The 20681-nt window shown below is 43.0% G+C and overlaps 1 protein-coding gene across 2 annotated transcripts; it reads right to left on the bottom strand.

The window, feature by feature from the left end:
• Positions 1-789: 789 nt before the first annotated feature.
• On the bottom strand, positions 790-19112 carry BMP3 (bone morphogenetic protein 3). 2 transcript variants are annotated; one of them, XM_015861809.2, is made up of 4 exons: positions 18349-19112; positions 8617-9527; positions 3681-3902; positions 790-1350 (listed from the first exon to the last, which is right to left on the bottom strand). In XM_015861809.2, the coding sequence occupies exons 1-3, from the start codon at positions 18632-18634 to the stop codon at positions 3711-3713; spliced, it is 1389 nt and encodes a 462-aa protein (XP_015717295.1). In that variant the 5' UTR covers positions 18635-19112; the 3' UTR covers positions 790-1350; positions 3681-3710. The 2 variants fall into 2 exon arrangements, with proteins under 2 accessions (XP_015717295.1, XP_015717294.1); XM_015861808.2 differs by having other exon boundaries at positions 790-3902.
• Between the last annotated feature and the right edge of the window lie 1569 nt (positions 19113-20681).

The raw sequence follows: 20681 nt of genomic DNA, 5'->3' as shown, positions 1-20681 counted from the left end.
TGACATACTGCCCTGCTAGAGAGAAAACAGGAAGAGGACCATAGATCCACCCCAAATGGACCCAAAAAGTCCCCCAGCGGTATACAATTACACCTCTTTCGTGCCAAAAGCTTTTGTTAGTGTTGTTTGTGAGCAGATTCTCCCAGCCAAAAGAAAGAGCAACAGGAATGTGCCAGCCCTTACCTTGAGCTATATCATCCATGGAACATGGCCAACACAGGACAGACAACACTGCCCCTCATCCTCCACTCTCACTCAGCCAGACTAAGGGAAGCCAGGAAAGTATCCAGATGGGATTTCCTATAAACAGCATCTTTGGAGGCTTCTATTTCCTCCCTTGCTTTGCAGGACTGTGCTATGTGCAGTAAGGCTAAAGCAATTACTTTTCTTCTTGGTTTTAACAAAAAAAGTCTTGGGTTTTGTCCATCAAGAAAGCAACTAAGACTTGCTCTTGTGACAAACTGCAAGGTGTCAACACAGTTTATGCACTGCTTTTGTAGCCTAGAATAGGCCACAAATACTTGTTAAAGACAATGTACAGAAACCCACAAACATCTCTGGGCCTTGGATCAGATCCAATGACCTTTGTGGCTTATTGCTGTTGTACTAGCTAACCTTTAACTGAGTCCACAGTACTCGCTCCCCAGCCACTGTGCACTTTGCACTATAAACACAATCTCTGTTTGGAATGCTTCCAAATGAGCACCTGAGATGGATGCACATGAACACAGAAGCAGTGAAAAATTTAAAACTCTTGGAAAGACCTGAATACAAGAGAAAACAAGTCAGTTTTCACGTAAAAAGTGATTTTATTTTATATTTTATCCAGAGTTCATAGTGAAAGTTTCCCGTTACTGAAAGGAAACATACAAATTAGGCAAGCTTATACATCAGTAGTGAAACGTGTCTTTCACAGTGCTGCTGTGATCTGCCCTTGTGAACCCAACCATGGTCTTTGCTTCTCATCTGTGCAATGACAGTGACAATGGTATTGTTTAGAGAGTGTTGAGAGGAAAACTGGAAAAGGACAAGATGGCCACAGATATAAAATAAATTAAAAGTATCTGTAAAAGTTTCTTTCCATATACAAAATATCTTTTTTTTTTTTTTTGTGCTATTTTTTCTTTAATTGACATTGTCTGTACAAACATTAACTTCTAAAAAGAAACCATTTACAAAGGCTGTTTTTACAAGGACGAAAGGAACTCTCAACAAAAAGTCCAAACTTTTGCAAACTTCCAGGCATCTCCTCAGAGACGAACATCCAAAGCTTTTGGACCAGTCCTGCATGAGAGTAGAGTGATTCATGACCCCATGGGCATGTGGCACCTCACGAAATGTGCTCTGCCCCTGTATAAAAGTAAAGCCATAAAAATAATGCATAGGCATTAGATGCTATATAATTAGATGGGAAGCAGAGCCATTCATCAATTTAATAGTATTTCAAAAAACAGAATATGTGGCAAAAGCCCCTTATGCTGATTTAAGACTAGAATGGTGATTAATAACATTGGTTGGATGTTTTTTTGAAGTCCCTACTCATACAATGTTATATACAGAAGTCATTGCTTATGTGATTAACATCTTATAGGTTTTAAAAATGGCTTTATTTAGAAAGCTGCATGTAAAAACACAGATGCAAACACAATTCCTTTGTATAAAATGTCTCTCTCACACACAGAGTTAACGTTCAGTGTAGAGCTGGAAGAGGCAGATCAGATTTTACTTGGGAGGTTGCACCTGTTCTGCATTCCACAACTATTGACAAAGAGTGGGTGTATCCCAGTGACAGCCAAGCAGAACATCTTTATGCTCCTTTTCAGGTGATGCTGCTAAAGCCTTGGATTCCTAACATACAGCAACCAGGTCTAATAGCTGCGCTGGTTACTCTTGCTTAATTGCGGACAATAAGAAGGTTTCAGCTGCATTATTGGGATATTCTCCTCAAGCACAATAATGGAAGGGCTGTGAGCATGACGTGCAGCTGGGACTAATCTGTGCTGTTCCTTTTTTCTTTCTCTTTTTTTGTTTTGTTTTGAAGTGAAACTGCCATCAGCTTCCACTGAGACTTTGTGCAGTAAAAAAAATGATTGCTGAAAGGATCCTGGGTTATATGATCCATGTCCACACCTCTCACACCCATGCACATGACTCAGATTGGTAAACACGATAGCACCAGTGACCAAACACAAGAATCAATCATCGAGTGTTTAAATTACCTTCACATAGCTATGAAGCTGCAAGGAAGCATTCACATGGGAAAGCTGATCACCTTCAAAACATGGAAGAACCACTGACTCCAAAGTAGAGAACTGAACTCTCCTGATCATGGGGAATTAATTCACTCCTTATGAACTTTTTCCCTTTAAGCACTCTACAGTCAAGTTTGTAGATAGTTTATCCAAAAGATAAATGTCTACTCTTAGCACAAACTAAAACATGGTTCTTGCCAGCCAGAAGTGCTTAAAAAACTTCATTCCCTATGGAGGACATTGCTAGAAACTTAAAGCTTGAAGTGTTCCTCTGACATTCACTCAGAAACAGAACCAACTTTTTAGCAGAGGTGCCTATGATTCATTAGATCCTTCTTTACCTGCTTTTAGTTTCTCACATTAATTTTTTTCTCATGGAAAGCATGTTTTGTATTTTTGTTGTGCAAAACTTGCTGGTAAGAAACCTTAAAGGTAAGAACCTATGCTTCTAAATTGACAGCATGGGTACAGCACATTTCCAGAGCAGAAGCAATGAGAAAAAGAAGAGCTGCTATTTGATTAACGCAACATCAAAACTCACCAACCAGAGCTAATTCTGGTAAAATAACTGTCGTTAAGGTACACAGATAAGAGTTACAAACTGAATAATTTCACGTTAGAAATTAACTACCATAACTTACTCATAGATTATTTGCAGATACGCTCTAGAATATGTGTTATGAACACGTCACCAAGTGTGACACTTTCATACCCTTTGCCTGCTGAGTTTCTACAGTGGCATGGAAGAGAAGTCCTTCCGGAATACCACAATTTCCCATGCAGCAGTGAGATGTTTTGCCTTCTTCAGCCAAGGGCACTCACATCTTGTAAGCTGGGTTATGAAGAATATGTTATCGAAAACATACGCACGCATGCAGTCAGCAACATGTCATACCAAGGAAACGTATCTGAGTTGTGTTAGCTAAGGCTCTTGGAATGTCAGATTTGTTTAGTTTTTTTTTTTTTTCTTTGTCTTGCTGCATTACTGAGTAAACTGTGACGGAAAGCTTAGGTTTAAAATGAATAAAAGTAGACTTCTAATCTCCCTCCCCCATCAGTCACCAGAAGAGTGGAGAAAAAATTTAACAGCTACTGCTGTTTCCAAAATCATGTACAAAAATAGATCGGTGTGTCCTCCTGACAGTCCCCAAAATTTCCAAGTCTTCTGTAAATTTCTCTTTCATCTCAGTTTCAACAGCAACAGTCAGTCCCCGTTGACATGACTTAATGCCTCGACCAAATTTAAAGATGAATGAAGTTCATGATCCTGTCCCTTGGAATTGCTATTCAGAATCCACTCCATTTTCATCTTTTTTTGTGTGTTTAGATTTCTTTACTTTTTTTCCCACCCCTGGAAGGAAACACCTGGACAGTGCAAATAAAAAGTAGAAATCGTGGAAAGAAACCCAGTGAACAGCGAGTGATCACCTTAGTGCTTCTAAAGGATCTTCTGAGACGTTATCTGCATGCGCAGGATTCTACTGTCATGTTGGGGTACACTTTGAGAACCACATTCTTATTTTCATCAAAGAATAAGATGCTGAGAGAAGACATTTTGTCAGGAACGCAGCACGGCTCGGGAATTCCAGGGACAACGCCGACAGCTCTCACTATGCTCTGGATGGTGGCATGGTTGGATGGCTTCAAGGCCTGCAAGAGCAAGATAAATAGAAAACAGAACTGCATAAATGTTATACATGTACATTCTAGAATAAAATCTGTTTCCTGAAGAAAGGACCGGTGGATGATTGGTTATAGAGTCTGGTGTGTGCAACCATCTCCAGGTGTCACCATAGGTGGGCATGCAACTCTGGTGCGCTTCTGCTGGCCACTGGATGTCACTGCTGCTCCACTGCTTTCAACTGGAGCATTCTGCTGGGAATATGCCTTCCCTGGAGAATGCTCGGGCAGCAGACCTTGCACCAAGCCGTCCCTATGGGTCAAGGCAATCTCTTCTGCTGTTAATTCAGTTTCAGGTGGGCTGCAGTTTTGTCATAAAACTTGAACAGCTAGGAGTGAGGCAATCAACATGCTAGCAGCCTGATTAATTGGAGGAGCAAAGTAAACGTAACTTATCTGCTAGGAAATTAGTGCAAGTGCATTTAAAAAAGCAGAAGTGGATAGAACATATACAGTGTACAGTACAGAAATAAGTTATGTCATGATGCTAATTGCTCCAGTTTTCTGTCTTCTAAGGCTGGATTGTTTTGCTCTTTTTTCCAAGTCAGAGCATAAATTCGTAATATACATCAGCCACACAGCTGAACAACTGAGCCCCCAAAGCCTGTGTCTGTTGTACCTCATCTTATGATGACATTTTGCTCCAAATAATCATAGAATAGCCTGGGTTGAAAAGGACCACAGTGTGCAGGGTCTCCAACCAGCAGACCAGGCTGCCCAGAGCCACATCCAGCCTGGCCTGGAATGCCTCCAGGGATGGAGCACCCACGACCTCCCTGGACAACCTGTTCCAGTGTGCCACCACCCTCTGAGTAAAAGGCTTTCTCCTAATCTCTAACCTAAACCTCCCTGTCTCAGTTTAAAACCATTCCCCCTTGTCCTATCACTATCCACCCTCATAAACAGCTGTTCCACCTCCTGTTTAAACACTCCCTTCAAGTACTGGAAGACTGCAATGAGGCCTCTTCTCTAAGCTAAACAAGCCCAGTTCCCTCAACCTTTCCTCATATGAGAGGTGCTCCAGCCCTCTCATCATCTTATAGTGGCCCTCCTCTGGACCTGCTCCAAGAACTCCACATCCTTCCTGTATTTGTGGCCCCAGGCCTGCCTGCAGTACTCCAGATGGGGCCTCACAAGAGCTGAGTAGATGGGGACAATACCTCCCTCTCCCTGCTGATCACCCCTTTATTAATACAGCCCAAAACACAGTTGGCCTTCTGGCCAAAGGACAAAGGTTCCTGGATTAACACTCATGTAAACTGGAAAATGTTGTTGGTTAGTATAGATTAAGTGATTCCGACTGCATTAATTATATTTGTTTAAAAAACAAACAAGAAAAATTACACATACAAAAAAGCCCAGAACAAAACACAACAACAAAAACCCAGAATTTGAACATATTCATAAACTGAGAAGTCAATATATTCTGAAAAGTGAAAAATGAATATGTTAAATTTTACCTCCCAAGTACCTTCAGTTCTGAGTATCTGTAGTAATGACACGTGAGCATGAAACATACTCAAGACAGTTTTTAGCCAAAGAGTTTTGTTTCTGTAGGAGTGAAATGTTAATGATGCACTTGAGAGCTCATCTTACACATGCCTGGGAATCCCCTGGTTAAAAAATATGCTCACTCAGATGTCACTGAGAAATACATGCAGCAAGATCAGCTGGGCCACATTTTTAGTTTTGCTGGGATAAGAGATGATTTGTCTTGGAATTGGTGCTGAGGGTCAGATGTCTGCCTACCTCATCCTCAAGTCTTAATGACCTCGTATGCAAGAAATACGGCTGTAGATATCTCAGCATGATTACAAAGCCATTACTCTCAATGTAGCTGGTAGATCTCAAGAAAAGCATTTTTATTCACTTGTTTTCTTTTAATTCAAGAATACCAACATTCCCTAGCAGTATAAGTATTTTTAAAGTATCTTAGGCCAGTACACAACTCAATTTTTTTTGTATAATTTCTTCTTGAAAAAGATGTGAAAGCATCCAGGCTCGCTACTTTAGTCAAGTCCAGTGCAGTATTCTCCACAGAAGTCATTGGGAACCACACAAATGGCCTAAGTGTGCAGATCAGATGCATAGAAGGAAAATATCTAAATGAGTTAGAGATATTTCCCATTGTTAACGGTACTGGAATTAAAATCAAGTTTCAGTAAATGCCATGTTAAGGTCTCATCAGAAAGCATTCATTTCAGATAAGGAATCTGTACCATCAAAAATGTTTTGGTTTCCTACGGAGTGCACATTTTGGTTTTCCTTCTGGCTTTCCACTGGACAAGTCTGAAATTACCAGGGATAATTAGAGGGTACTGAGGAGGAGCCTGATACTTCACTGGCTCATGGCACTGCGCCCCTTGGTAGTGGCTGAGGTTTTGATGCAGATTAACAAACAATTCAGTTCTTTGGGTGGAGTTCTAAACTCTTCCAATCTACTCTTTTCAAGCTTGGCCCTGAGACATGTTATATTCCAATGGATTCTTCAGAGCAAGTGTGATTCTTTTACATAGAGAACTGACTTCAAGAATTGCCAAGACAGCCTCAGATATCAGCCTGGGTAAGTTCAGCCATTGTATGATAAGAGAGCTCAGCAAGAAGTCTCTGTTTTATACAGGTTTACCTTGCAGACAGAATATCCCCTGTGCTGACTTCATGTCCACCATGAACACACTGCTTTTAGAATGCGCTCCTGAAGATAACTAGCTCTGTCACAACTCTCTTTCTTCCAGCAGGGAATATAACAGTAACTGCAGAAAAACCCAAAGGCAAGTGCTTTTGGGAGAACTGAAATCCACCTCTGGTACTGAGGCATCATGTCCTGCACCTGGAGGGGTGGCTGGGTCACTGCCTTCATGCTCTGTCCAGAACATGCTAATGAAAAACAGAAAAGACTTTCTTGCAGGAGGTGAGGCCAAAAAGAACAGTGGGAGGGAACAGCACTGAGTGGACTGCAAGCTGCCAAATCTGTGAATGAGTCCAGCTGTGGCTAGGGCTGCACCTGCTGAGCTGTGTGCATCCTTGGGAGACTTGCTGCCCTGTTGAGTTTCATTACAGATATATTAGGAGTGGGGCAAATGATGTCAGTTATGGGCTTTCATTCCTGACTTGGGAGAGGGTCTGCCTGGCTGTGTGCTCTACAGTGCTCTGTAACCCCCAACACACATGAGTATAACAGCGGTCAAAGCAGCTAATTGAAATCAGGGGAAGGGTAGGGCCAGAAAATTTGGAGGTGGAGAAGGAAGGGGGTGGGGGGAATGAGGCACATCTGTTCCTAATTACACAACAGGTTGTCAGCTTTAGGAGCTAACCCTCAGCAAGGGAACATTATATACCCACAGGCACAGATTAGTTTGTTATTGCCTGATGGTTAAGGTATCATTTTGCAAACACAGTCTTATTTGTAGCACCAGATCTTATGTATGGCTCAGGAATAACACATGGCTCCAGAAAACACTTGCTTCACCTTTTGTAGAATTCAGCTTTTCATTCCCCTTGGAAAACATGGTCATTTTGTTTGATGTGGACAAAACAGCAATATGAATCTTGGTATGGACAGATATCTGCCCACTGCTCACAGGGTACCAGTCTCACTATAAGGTCTCAGTTCCCCACTCTCCTAATGAACTACCTCTTTGCAGTATATGGCAGCAAATATTCACCTTTACAGGGTCTATGTAACTATAGTGCTCTAATTCTGTATTCCTCACCCAAACAAGTCTAGGCCATTATTTGCACAAAAGTGATTTTGTTGTGATCGAGAATGTGTGTGTGATGTACTGTTTTCTCCTAACTGGAACTATTCTTATGGTTGGGATGAAGTTTTTATAATGAAACCTGCAATAGGAAATGCGAACCCACTCTTTAAGTAGAAGGTCACAGTGGGTATCTGAATCATTTGCCTGCTCTTAAAGCTAGAATGAAAGTAGCTCAGGTCTACTGCTTCTAAAATTTCTAACCTATATGGTACAAAGCGTATGTTTCTCATCAACAATAAATGCATAATGCAATTCATGCAAAGGTAATGACTTTATCTCTTGCTATTCCCTTTCATTTATTTTTTCCTTTGATCCAAAACTATAAAGCCTGCCACTGCAGTTTGAGGGGGTCAGGCATATCACCTCCTTCTGAAGAAGATTCATCCCTTCTTCAGCTTGCTTTCCTTGGGATCCATCTCCTTAGATACAATTCTTCACCTGTCATTTTCAAAGGGTGACTCTCTTGAGTCCTTTAGTCCCATTGTGGCAGTAATGCCTGCTGAGACATGCATTTTCCTAGTGGGTACTCTATCAACTGACCCCACTGTGGGTCTGGCAGCAAAGACTTGTTCATAGCATGACTACTACAATCTAATAAGCGATTTTCTGAGTCTGGCCTGTATTATGTTTATTAAACAGGTTCATAACAAGTTCACACATCATTAACACTATCCAGGAAATACTTTATGGTGATTTGGGCTCTGGGCAAAAAAATAGTACCATGTAATACTTTTTAAATTATCTTTACAAGCCTGCTTTTTTAACTAGCTGTTTTAAGCACTACTCTGCACAGTATAAGACAAAGACACCACTTATTTACCATATCCCCACATATAACAGGTGACCAGCTGCATTCCACTGATGGAAGGAAAAAAAGTGCATTGCTTACAGTAGCAGTACAAAAAGATCAACAAACGCAGTACCTTTGGAATTGGGAACTGACATTCCCCTGAGCAGTAATAGGCATCAAAGGATTTCGGGGAAATAATCCACTCGCTCCAGCCAATGTCAGCAAAATCCACCTTGAGATAGCGTCGGGCACAATACCGTGGCTCGTTCCACTGCTTCCTCCTTGCCTTCTTCAAGGTCTGCTCATCAAATTGGAGGGTCTGGCTCTTCTGGTGGTGGCTCTTCCTCTGCTTTTTCTTACTTTTTGCCCTCTCTGCCAGTCGAGGCTGGAAAGTTTTGTATGGTCTTCTGTCTTCCCACCTCTTGTCCTCATTGTACTGGTACTCTGCTCCTGGAAGCTCATTGTTCTGCAACGGCAACAGGACATCGGTGGAGCGTTTTCGCCGCCGCTTTCCAAGGCTGCTCCTCATTTTATTTTCTGGCCTAGGGAAGACCCTTGCCAAAGGATTGTGGTGCCCTTGCAAAGTAGAAACAACGCTCTCTGGCTCTGAAATGGCAGAGTCATTGGCATATATTAGGATGTAGGGCTCATAGTGAAATGGTGCCCTCTTCCACAGGTGACGGCTGGTTGAATCCATTTTGACACCAAGCAGAAGTTCATTGCTCTGTTTTGCTTTGTGCAGGACCTGAGTGATATCTTTCCACTGCCAGGAAAGGATATCGCTGTAAGAGCTGGAGATGTTTATTAGGAAATGGCCAAGACTCCGGGTCTGGTTTCCAACAGATGGAAAGGTCCACACTGAAAGATGTATTTGAATTTCAGGTTTCCTGTGCCCATGATGAGAACAGCCTCTGGACTGGGAACAGTTCCAGTCAGCGTCCAGCAGATCACCGATATAATAATGCAATGAAGCTGACAAGATATTTTCTGACTTGGTGAGTGAAGTCAAGTTAAAAACATACAGCTCCTGGCTTCCAGGGCTCCCTAGAAGAATAAATATTTAGATAAGAATATTGGCAATTCAAAATGTTACAGAAACCAAAAGGATCAACTGTATTGCTTTCTAGGTTACAAATTAAGTTTCTCAGAAACTTTTACGCAGTGTTGTGGGAACAGGTTTAGGTCACTAGTCAGAATTATGACCAACATGGTAAACCGGAGATTTTAAAAATCACATACTTACTATCTGGTTTCCTCATAATGCAAATCTCAGTCCAGAAAAACTCACATGCATTTACTACCACTCCTTTGATTCCAGGAAACAAACTAGGTCACAGGAACACAGCTTGATAATAGACGCACTATAGACAGTATCTACAATCCAGAAATGTGAGTTTCATAGTAAGGTTTTGAGCTTTCTCTCTTTCTTATTTCCTTTTTTCCCCTTTAATTTTAAACACGTTCTACCTTCTCTCAAATGTTCTTTGAGTAATCATGACTGCTCTGGCCTGCCAACAGGTTTGTTTGACCTCATCTAAGACAAATGGGATATTCAGCTGATGCTGGAGAAAGGCTTCCACTGGCTTCATCAGACATTTGATTGTCTGTACACCTCCACCATGCTGATAAGCCACAAGTCTCTCATTAGAAATAAGGAAGTGAATCTTGTCGTAGTGATATCTCAAAAGCTGATTATTTGACATTTTTGTCTGGCTGAGGTATTTTGCTCAAGGCTGAAGCTTCAGCTTTAAGTTCCAGATGTCCTGCTTATCTCGGAAAAACAACCTTCCTGAGATGGGATGTTTCTCTTCAAAGATCCAAGATGGCCATAAATAAGAAGCACTAAGACCAGGAATCCATGAGATGATATAGATATAGATGATAAGTCCAAAAAGGTAACCAATCAGAAAGGAGAAGGCATCCTTGTGCCCAAATATGGATGAAGTGAGGAGTGGGACACATCTCCAAATGACCACCAAAGACCATCAAACACTCCCATGCAAGCACAGAAAGTTCAAATATGTTATGTAACCTTGTACTTACATAATCTACAAATATGTAATAGGTAGGTGTCACTGATGTACTATACAGATATGCAGTCAAAGCATTTTGGATTATAAACAGAAGCCAGGGTAAATTATTTGGCATGCTTCATTTTGGGTATTTTCCATCTTGTGCAGAATAAATCAGTGTCTACTCTCCAAACACTTCTCTTTTCGAATATGTTGCCACAGGCTTTAAATTATACTTTCACATATGCCATTTGACCTTTGATTGCCAGACTGTTTATTGCAAATATATCTAACTGGTTCCTTTACATTCCTTTACACCCTTTGCTCTGCTCCTCTGTGATCTGGGCACCATCTACAAGACGGAGACTCTGGGGCCTATGGTGCAACTTCTAAACAGTGAGTCTATTTAGCAGGGACTTAAATATATTAAACATTTGATGTATTGATATGTACTTGTTAGGATGCAAACTGGGCAAGCAATAAAGAAAGCACTGTGTACTTGTGCTTCATAAGCTAAACCAAAAGACAAGGTGAAATCCTGTGTTACAAAGGATGCCTCCCCTCAAGATTAACATTTTCTCTGTTAGACTGAGCTCAATTTAGTGGCTCCTCAAGTGCTCAGTCACCTTTGGATACACAAATGAGTCTTCATGACCCAGAGCCCTTCACAACAGAAAGGGCAGAGTAGGGTGGGGAACAAGTTGACAATAACCTTGCACGTGGAAAAGGAATGTGCCCTGCCTTGAAAGACACGGGGAAGAGAAACATCAGGCTAGAATCATTGTTTAATAGTATTTAAGGCTTGGATGTCAGCAGTAGGAGAGACAATACACCATTTGTAATGAACTAAAAACACACAAGCTTGTCTGACAGTCTTTTGGCTAGGTCACACACTAATCACAACAGAAGTTTCCCTCTAGAATAATCAGGACCAGAATTGCTACAATTACACAGGATAAATTAAGTCATTCTACCTAAGGCATTTCATCACTCTTCAAGACAGCCAGTTAGGAAGCATTTAATAACCTAGCTGGAGATAGGCAGATAGCATTAGAGAAACCCTAATACGCAAAAGAAAGCCAAAACCCAAAAGACCATTTAGGGTGGCAAGAACAAGTAGGGGTGGTGACTAAATGCACCTATTTGGCACTGTGCAGACAGAAATAAGTCATGGAAAGATGATGTTTCCTCACAGTCAAGATGCTGCTATATCAGTTAAAGGAATGTGGTGGAATGTGAGGTTTCTACAGCTGTGAAATTAGAGAAGACAACTTAACCGCAGGTATCATGCACAAACCCAGAGATGAGCTTCTAGCCCACGTTGATCAGTAGGAATCAGTGTTAATCCCCTGTAGGTTGTGAGAGAAAGGCTTGGAGGTAAAACATAATTTTTGTTCTAAAACATCCTGGTTGAACTGCAGTTAAAACTGTCCTTCAGAGTGGGAGACATACAGATCCAAATGTCCAGGTGCTATAGTGAGCTGCAAAAAATATACATAGTGATATCTTTATGTTTTGAATGACATTCTGGGTGATGGTCTGTGCTTTTGGATGCTGATGCTACAACTGCTAATGCCATTCAGACTAAGTCAAATGAAAAACACCAGATTCTCTGTCTGCCCTCCTATCTGAACCACCCAAGTGACCTCTTTTTTTTCTAAGAATATTTCTAATCAATATTCTAAACAATGTATTAAAAAAGGACGTATCAGCTTTGCTAGAAGGACAGAGCCTTCCTCCCTTGTGCATCACATGCATAGTTCTGGAAATTTGGGAATAAACAACAACAAAAGTCAATGAAACATAGACTTCTTTGATGAAATGGGAAAAGAAAAAGCAAAATCATTTATGAAAGATACTGCTGTATACACATTCAGCCCAACATGATGGTTGAACACATGAGGTTCTGGTAGGTATGTTCTCAATATCTAAAAACTAATGCACCAAACTCAAACAACATCTAGATATAACTATTAGACTGAGCTCAATTTAGTGGCTCCTCAAGTGTTCAGTCACCTTTGGAAACACAAATGAGTCTTCATGACCCAGAGCCCTTCACAACAGAAAGGGCAGAGTAGGGCCCAGTAGATATAACTAACTAGCTGTTAGTTATATCTTGAATTTACTTCAATTTTAAAATCTATTTTTAATTCCTGAAGTCCAAAACTGGCTACTTACTACCTTTGTAATAAGCACATACCTCATCTGATCTCTACTTGGTCTGTAATCACTAATACAGTAAGGCTAACGTAATTTGGCAGAACACTAAGTACATCAGTCTTAGGAACCAGAATTTATGATGTCTCATGCATGCTTGTTAAAAACATTATTTGAATCACTGCTTTACATCGAATGACAAGTTTTTATTTTAATTCTTAACAAGAATTCAATTTAACCAATGCTGCTGTTTCTAAAGTAGCCTATTGTGGTAGAACACAAAATAAGCTGCTTTTGTTTATAAGGAAACTCTAGCTAGCGTGAAGCAGACACAGGAGGAATATATACTTTTGATTAAAAGTAAAACCCAAGAAGCCACTCTCTGTACTTAACTCCATATTAAAGCATACTTGCAGTAGGTGGAGCTATTTTCTCACCGAACACCTTCTGAGCTCCCAAAGACATTCAACCATCCCTAAGAGACTTCAAATAATTCATTCACAAAATCACCTACAAACAGATGATTGGCATTCAGTACAGATACCTGTGGCTTAGCTAGGTTCCAGTTCAGGAAAACCCAACTGTGTGACCTGAGCTTCTGTCAAAGCTTAGGAACACTGTCACATGCACCCTCTGTGTGATACCTTCTAGTTCTTATTTGAAGGGAGTTTTGCTATTCTAGCTTTGCTTTTTTTGTAGTACAAAAGCCTTCTCAGCAACCAAGTCCATAAAGAGAAGACATAAGAAGAAACCAGCAAAGGAAAAACATACTGAAGGAAAAACTTCCATGCAAGGAATACACTTCTACTTTCCATGCAGAATTACAGAATTGTCTAAGTTGGAATGGACCATTAAAAATTAACTAGTCCAACTCCCCTGAAACGAACAGACACTCTGAAGCCAGACACTAATGGCATTCCCCACCCCCAGTAAAGGTACAACCATAGCAGGAGACCTGAAGACCAGGCTCTGCAGGACAGAGCTTTTTCAGCCTGCTCTAGGTAAGACACAATAACCTTGCACTTTTGGCATTGCTTATCTGTACCATATTGAGCTTTGGCACAGCAGCCATAAGCAGGGTAGTGAAGGTACTTCTAGGGAAAACACTTTAGTGCTTGTATTCACATGGATGAGAGGTAATGGCATTATGATATGCCAGGAGAAGCCCTGGAACAGGCTGCCTAAGGAGGTGTTGGAGTCACCATCCCTGGAGGCGTTCAAGAACAATGGAGATGTGTTCTGAGGGATATGGTTCAGTAGGCACAGGTTGGTGGCTGGACTTGGTGTTCTTAGAGGACTTTTCCAACCAAAATGATTCTATGATTCAAAGGCAGAGCTCACCGTGGCAAGGGAAGGGTGGAGGTACCGCCTTTCCAGGTCCAAAGCTGAAATGTCTCACCGAGGCACAAAGTTGGGATGGATCATCACTTACCAGTTGGGCTCTCAGGGTTGCCAATACATTTCCTGCTGGCTTAGGCCAGCAAGTGACCCAGCTCCAGCACTGCAACTGAAGTTTGTACCCACTCAACCTTCACAGCATGGCTGTGCTTCCTCACTTCCTGCAATAACCCACAGCTGTTTGTATTGCCTGTTTATAGCATTAAAAAGGCATTTCAAGAAAAAGCAGTATGTCTGTGAAGAGTGACATCAGCAGCAGGAATGTATTTATGTTACAAGGGGCATTTCCAGGCATCAATAAGCTGGAACAACTCCACCAACATGTGGTGTGTTTACCTTTATGGAGGATGCACTGACATTTTTATGGACTGCCAAATCTATCCCATGGGTGAAAAAAGGATGCAATAATGAGGGCTGTTTAGTTATACAGTCGTCATTAGCCATCATTTAAATGAGATATTAAAGTGGCGCCCTTGTGCCAGTGTTCAGTTAAGAACATATCAGTGTTTCAGAATTCACTGAGAGCTGGAAACGGGAACAAGTTTCAGAATAGGAACACAGATTTGGAAGCCAGATTTCTACTTTCCTCCCACCTTTGTTGTTACTTGATTGCACCTTCCCCCATTACGGATCTGAGTATTCTGCAAAGCAAAAATACAGGATTCTGCTCAGGTTCCTGTGTGTGCGTGGGCATTTTGTACCGCAACAAAGGAAAGAAAAGCATTTTAAGGAGGAGGAGAGCATAGTTCTTAAACCACAGGAATTGACCTAGGGGCAGGTGTAATGCCTAAAATTGCTTGAAATTCAGTCAATAAAAAAGAGTTTAAAGTAATTTCTGTCTGTATAGCTTTACTATAACATCATTAGAGAGACCCTCCAATTAAAGTCATAGCTTTTTAAATGACTCATTTGCAAGACATGTTTCTTTAGTGATGCTATGATTAAAATTACTTCCAAAAGTGAACTGCAAGCCTTGTGCTCTCGCCTTTTATCTTTCCACTCTCTGCTATTTATCCCAGGTCACTTCTTTTCCCCATGTCCAGAGCCTCAGAGCTACTGGAGGTCAGCAGCTTTCTATCAAGCTGAGGTCTGGTCATTCAAGGGTTTTGCTATCTGGTAGGATAAAAGAATATTTACGTGTAGAAGTTGATACAGAGGCTTGATCAATTTGAACAAATTTGCCTGAATACAAGAGCACATAAGCAGGCATCAAAGTCAAGGGTCAAAAATCCCATCCTCAAAACCAAAACACTGGTAATCCAGTGAAACCTGGTGCACAAAAGATTGTGGAGTAGCATAGGATGCTAACTCCAGAGGTGCCCACATAGCATCAAAGCTCCTGCCCTGTTCCCTCAGAAGACTAAGCCACAGAAAGGAAAACTTGCATTTCACAGCTAAGATGCTTCTTATCATTAACCACATCTTCTACTCGCTCTTCAGCCACTCACTACAAGTCTGCAGCTGTCCTAGGATCGGAATCATTAAGGTTGGAAAAGACCAGTAAGATCATCTCATCCAACCATCACCACCATGCCCACTAAGCCACACCTCCAGGTTTCTCAAGGGACAGTGACTCCACCACCTCCTTGGACAGCCATTGGCAACACTACTTTTTAGACTAGAAACAGAGAAATGGTTCAACAAATCCTACCCCTTCTTGATCTCACTGAACTATAGGCCATCTTACAGGCTCTGAAAATTGTTCCTAGTGGGTGAGCTGGGACATACGGGAGAGGCTTTTCTCATGCAGCCAAACACCCAGTGGTCCTTTAGGGAAAGAGCATGGGACAGAACAGTTTCATAGCTGTATCTGAGATATGTGTTTCAGAAAAAGAAGTTTATCTCCCGAAAACATGTGGTTAATATACAAAAGAAGACATTGAAGATTTCCCTAAAGGTCTCCTGCTGTAGATGCGAGAGAAATCAGTGTGTTCTTAAGGGAGTACTACTGATCACAGACAAAAAGCTGTCTTGAGAAGGGCTTAGCAACAGAGAAGATGTGTTGCTCTTACTACCGATTACAACCGATTACCTTCACTGATTTAGCCCCATTAAGGATATGAAGAAGCCAGCAGAAAACAGACATTTGCAGCTGAGGAGTCTAGCAGTCATAGAATCACAAAGGTTGGAAAAGGCTTCTAAGATCACCTCATCCAACCGTCAACCCAGTGCTCACCAAGTCAATGCATAGGATCTGGAAACAAACCACATCAGAAAGGAAACATTGTGTATGTGCTGCTGGCATGGCAGGGCTGGCTGGACAGCTGGGCACAAGAAGCTTGCTTCATTTGTGCCTGCTACCCCAAAGAACCTCTAATCTCAGTGTGGGTTGTTTTTTTTTTTCTTCTAAATATGGAAATGCACCTGTATACCATCAACAACCATACAAATGAGCTGCTGTTGCCTACAGGGAGAGAAAGACAACAGCCAATTGGTTAGATATTTTGCATAAATACTTATAGAAGCATCAGAAACCTTATAACCACTTCCAATTTATTGCTTTGGCACTTGAACTCTGACAGTACTGGAGGAGGAGGAGAGATTAGTGAGCAGTGTGTTTATAGGACTGCTGCCACCCAAAGTCAAGCGAGAGTATAAATACAATCAGAAAGACCACAGAGATGGGATTTCAACCAAAGATCTCCTAGGTTTAGAACAATAAATATCTTTAATCAGATGTGATTAAACAGAGTGTTATTTTCTTTCAATTATAGCTTCCCCCCTCTTTTTTTCTTTTAATTTATTCTATCTTACCCTTTTTCAGTGAGGGCAATGCTTATTTCAGAGCAGAGGAACATCCATTGGATCTATATTGCAACAAAAACCACAACTGTTCAGAAAGACAGGAGAGCTCCTTCCACACACAGATTCTGTAGGAACAACAAATGGGGCGTCACAGCTCTCCATCCAACCAAGCTACATAAGCCTCTCACCTCTCAAACCTCTCTTGTGGACATAAGTACTTGCAGTAACACACAATGGAGAGTGTTTGCAGCATAGAATCCTAACATGCCAAAGCCATTCAATTATTTGTGGTATTTGATCTCTATGCAGAACCATCCTATAATAGACATTGCTGCCTTTGAAGAATGAGCAGTAATGACTCCCAAATAAACCTTAGTGAGGCCTGGCACTCAGCTTTCAGCTGGTTTTCTGGGAGAGAAAGGAATCAATGCCAGCCAGCAAAACTGGACAAAGCTGATTGTTACTGGTGGGTGCCTGTGTAAAAACTTCTGGGTTAATTCCCCACCATCATGGAAGAAAGAAGACTGTCATATTGGGCTACACTGTACAGCAGAACAGTGTTAAAAAACAAACAAGTTTTCAGGATGCAGTGGATATGAGAAACTCAGTATAGTCAGGGCCACACTGCAGTTGTGGGATTCCTATGTAGCCCTGTCAGAGGTCAGGCACACAGAAGAGTGGAGCAAGGGAGTTCAGCTGAGGCAATCTTGCCTTCCCTTTCTGCAGGGCACAGTTCTTCTCAGATACTGCCATGCTAAATACACAACCCACTACTTATAAATACCCTTTTAAGAAAAACAACTTCACATTGTCACACATACACCCGTGCAGAGCAGTCTATAATCAGGACTGAGACCTAATAGCTGCTGTCAAAAATGATGATGTGTTCACTGTGCACAAACCATCCTTCAACCCCACTTGTTCCCCACTGCCCCTGAAGAAGGGAGATTTAGATTGGATATAAAGAAGTTTTTATGTTGTTGGTTATTTTTCTACAGGGCAGGTGGAGAGGTGCTGGCACAGGTTGCCCATGGAGGTTGTGGATGCTCTGTCCCTGGAGACAGCCAAGGTCAGGCTGGAGGGGCTCTGAGCACCTGATGTAGCTGTGGGTGACCCTGTTCCTTGCAGAGGAGTTGGACTGGCTGGTCTTCAAGGGTTCCTTCCAACTCAAACAATTCTGTGATTCAACTGCCACCACTCACTGTAACCAACACCCCAACGTAACTACAAACAATCCACAGGATTACCAGGGCATGTTACTGCTCCATCACATGCAACCCAACCACGATTCCAACAAAAGCAACACATGCACATCACAGATAAAAGGAGACTGTGGAAAGGATATATTAATTACTCCATTTCCCTCATATGGCACTCAGATATCACCCAGGAGAGAGCTGCACAGATAAAGCAGTCATTACAACACCCCGCGCACCACATCCCCAAGCACACAAGCGTCGCCGCAGGACACGTTACTTTCCTCATCTCCGCGTTCCCCGAGCACGGGGCAGCAGCGCCCATTTCATCCCTCCACTCCCGCAGCCGCCGCTCACCTGCAGCCCTCGGGCGGAACCCTCGCACTGTGTTTCCGCGGCGGAGGTGCGCAGCGGGCGGCTCTCGGGGCGGCTCCTCCGGACCCGCGCTGTACTGCGCGTAAAGGCGCAGCATGTGCTCCGACACCTTGTCCCCCGGCTGCAGCCCGTGGTCACCTGCTCTCGCCCGGCCGCCCCGCGCAGCTCTCCGCCGCAGCCCGGCCCAGCGTGCCCGCAGCACGTCCCCCGGAGCCAGGCACAGGCAGCCCAGGCACAGGCACAGCACCCAGCGGGCCGGAGCTGCCATCGCGTACGCCGGCACCCGCGACACGGTGTGCGGGGAGCTCAGAGCCACGGAGTGCTCTTTTCGGCGGGGGAGGGGGAAAGAAAAAAAAAGAAAAAGGAAAAAAGGAAGAAAAAAGAAAGAAAAACGTAGGGGAAAAAAAAAAAAAGCGGGGTGGTGGAAAGCACCGCCTCGCAGAGCGCCTGTCCTTCCCGGTGCTGGCAGCGGAGAGGGTGTTTATTTCCCGCGGCGAGAGGTGGAGGTGTTACTCTCTCCTCGCCCCGACTGCTGCAGGCGCAGCCGGGTGAGTTTTGGTGGGGTGTGAGCACTGCGTGTGCAGCGTGAGCGCGGCTCCTGGGGCCGCTCCGAGGCCGATCGCACCGCCTCCTCGCTTCTGGGCTCCGGCTGCGAGCGGGAGGCAAAGAGAAGGGGAAACCACCACCCAGAGAGAGAAGCGTACAGGGACGGAGGTGGCTCTGGAAATGCAATCACGGCGCTGAGTGCAGCTGGGGAGTCAGCAGGGCGGGGGGGCGTTCCCCTCCCACCTCCACCCTGCGCCTTCCAAAGGCGGTTATGCTTGGAATGAAACAGAAACCTTCAGTCAAAGTGCACCCAACCATCTCCCCTCGAACATCTCAGCAGGTGGAAGGGGTGGTGGCCAGGCTCGGCAGATCGCCTCCTGCCCCCAGGTCCCTTTTCGGGCACCATAACCCTCCTTCAGGATCGGGTGGGGAAATCCCGCACACCTTCTGCAGGACTCAGCTGGGGTGATTTTGCGTGTTGCCTTTCAGCACCAAAAGCACAGAGAACTCCCACCCTGCGCTAGCGGCGCAGCATCAGGCAGCCCCTCAATTGTGCAACGTCGTTGCTTCTAAAATACACTGAAAAACAGATCGTCTTATCTCCTGCATCTGGTGGGGGAAAGCACAGCAGGTGGAAGAGAAGAATCTCTGCTTCTTTGTGAATATGCCGCTTACAGAATCACAGAACATTAAGGAAAAGACCTCACCAAGTCCAACCACCAACCCATCCCCACCATGCCCACTGACCACGTCCCTCAGTGCCACATCTCTACAGCTTTCGAACACCCCCAGGGATGGTGACTGCACCACCTCCCTGGTCAGCTTGTGCCACAGCAGCACGACTTCTTCTGAGATAAACTTTTTCCTCATATCCAACCTGGATGTCCCTGGGATATGTGTGCTAATGGCAGAGCAGATGAGTTTGTATGCATTCATATTTGAATGCTTAAAATAATAATAAATGATGCTAGCGTTTCATTTTCAAAGAGTTTTAAGGCATCTGATTTGCCATAGATATCTAAAATGTTTGTACCTATTTGTACAGTCACACTCAATTTCAATAGTGATGTCAATAGTAAGACTAGCTATACTTTTCATTTGTCTGTATAGGAAAATTAGGCAAGCACTCCATAAAAATTGTGCATTTGAGCAAACTGCACTAGTATGCACACTAGCAAGGTTTGGTTGGGTCTTTGGACACAGATGATAAAACCAATGCAGTTCTCTGCAGGAAGAAAACAAAATAATTTGAACTGACAGCTAAGAAATTCAGCACAAATGGCAATCTCTGGCTTGTATCCATAGCCAAACTGGGACTCTCAAGGAAAATCTTTAGGCAACTGAAATAACTGGAAGGGAATATTTCAACTTCAGCCATTGGTGAGAGAGGTGATTGGGAAAAAAAATACCACCACACAAAGCCAAACCAAGCCTGCGGTGCCAAATAATTGGCCATAAGATTGTGATGTGTTGCGCAACCAACACATTTTCTTGGGATTGGGCCACTGAAAATCAAGAAAGACTTTAGTCAGAAATACTCCAAGACAAGAGACAGCCAACTCACGTTCTACTCAAACAAATGAGGATTTGATGATAACTAACTGAGGTACAGCTAGAAGCTCAAGAAGCTCATGGCTGAGTTCATGATGCACACGTTAAGTTCCAAGCCCTGCCTACTTCATGGATTGTCCCCACAGTGGTGGGCCATGCTGTTTTGAAGCTCCCAAAGTTAAAAACAGTGCCCTCAGCTCTAACTGGACGTGTGCTTT

Source organism: Coturnix japonica, chromosome 4 (assembly GCF_001577835.2).
Source record: "Coturnix japonica isolate 7356 chromosome 4, Coturnix japonica 2.1, whole genome shotgun sequence".
In the NCBI taxonomy this organism is placed as follows: Eukaryota; Metazoa; Chordata; class Aves; order Galliformes; family Phasianidae; genus Coturnix; species Coturnix japonica.
The sequence above is the reverse complement of the archived record's forward strand: the minus strand, read 5'-3'. Positions and strand labels throughout refer to the sequence as shown.

What these genes read in the sequence shown, in the direction of transcription:
- BMP3 (XM_015861808.2), bottom strand. Translation starts at nt 18,634, where the DNA reads ATGGCAGCTCCGGCCCGCTGGGTGCTGTGCCTGTGCCTGGGCTGCCTG. An exon ending in GTTCCGCCCGAGGGCTGCAG is followed by an intron (nt 9,528 to 18,348) that starts GTGAGCGGCGGC and finishes TTATTCTTCTAG; the next exon opens with GGAGCCCTGGAAGCCAGGAG. An exon ending in GTCAGTTCCCAATTCCAAAG is followed by an intron (nt 3,903 to 8,616) that starts GTACTGCGTTTG and finishes TTGCTCTTGCAG; the next exon opens with GCCTTGAAGCCATCCAACCA.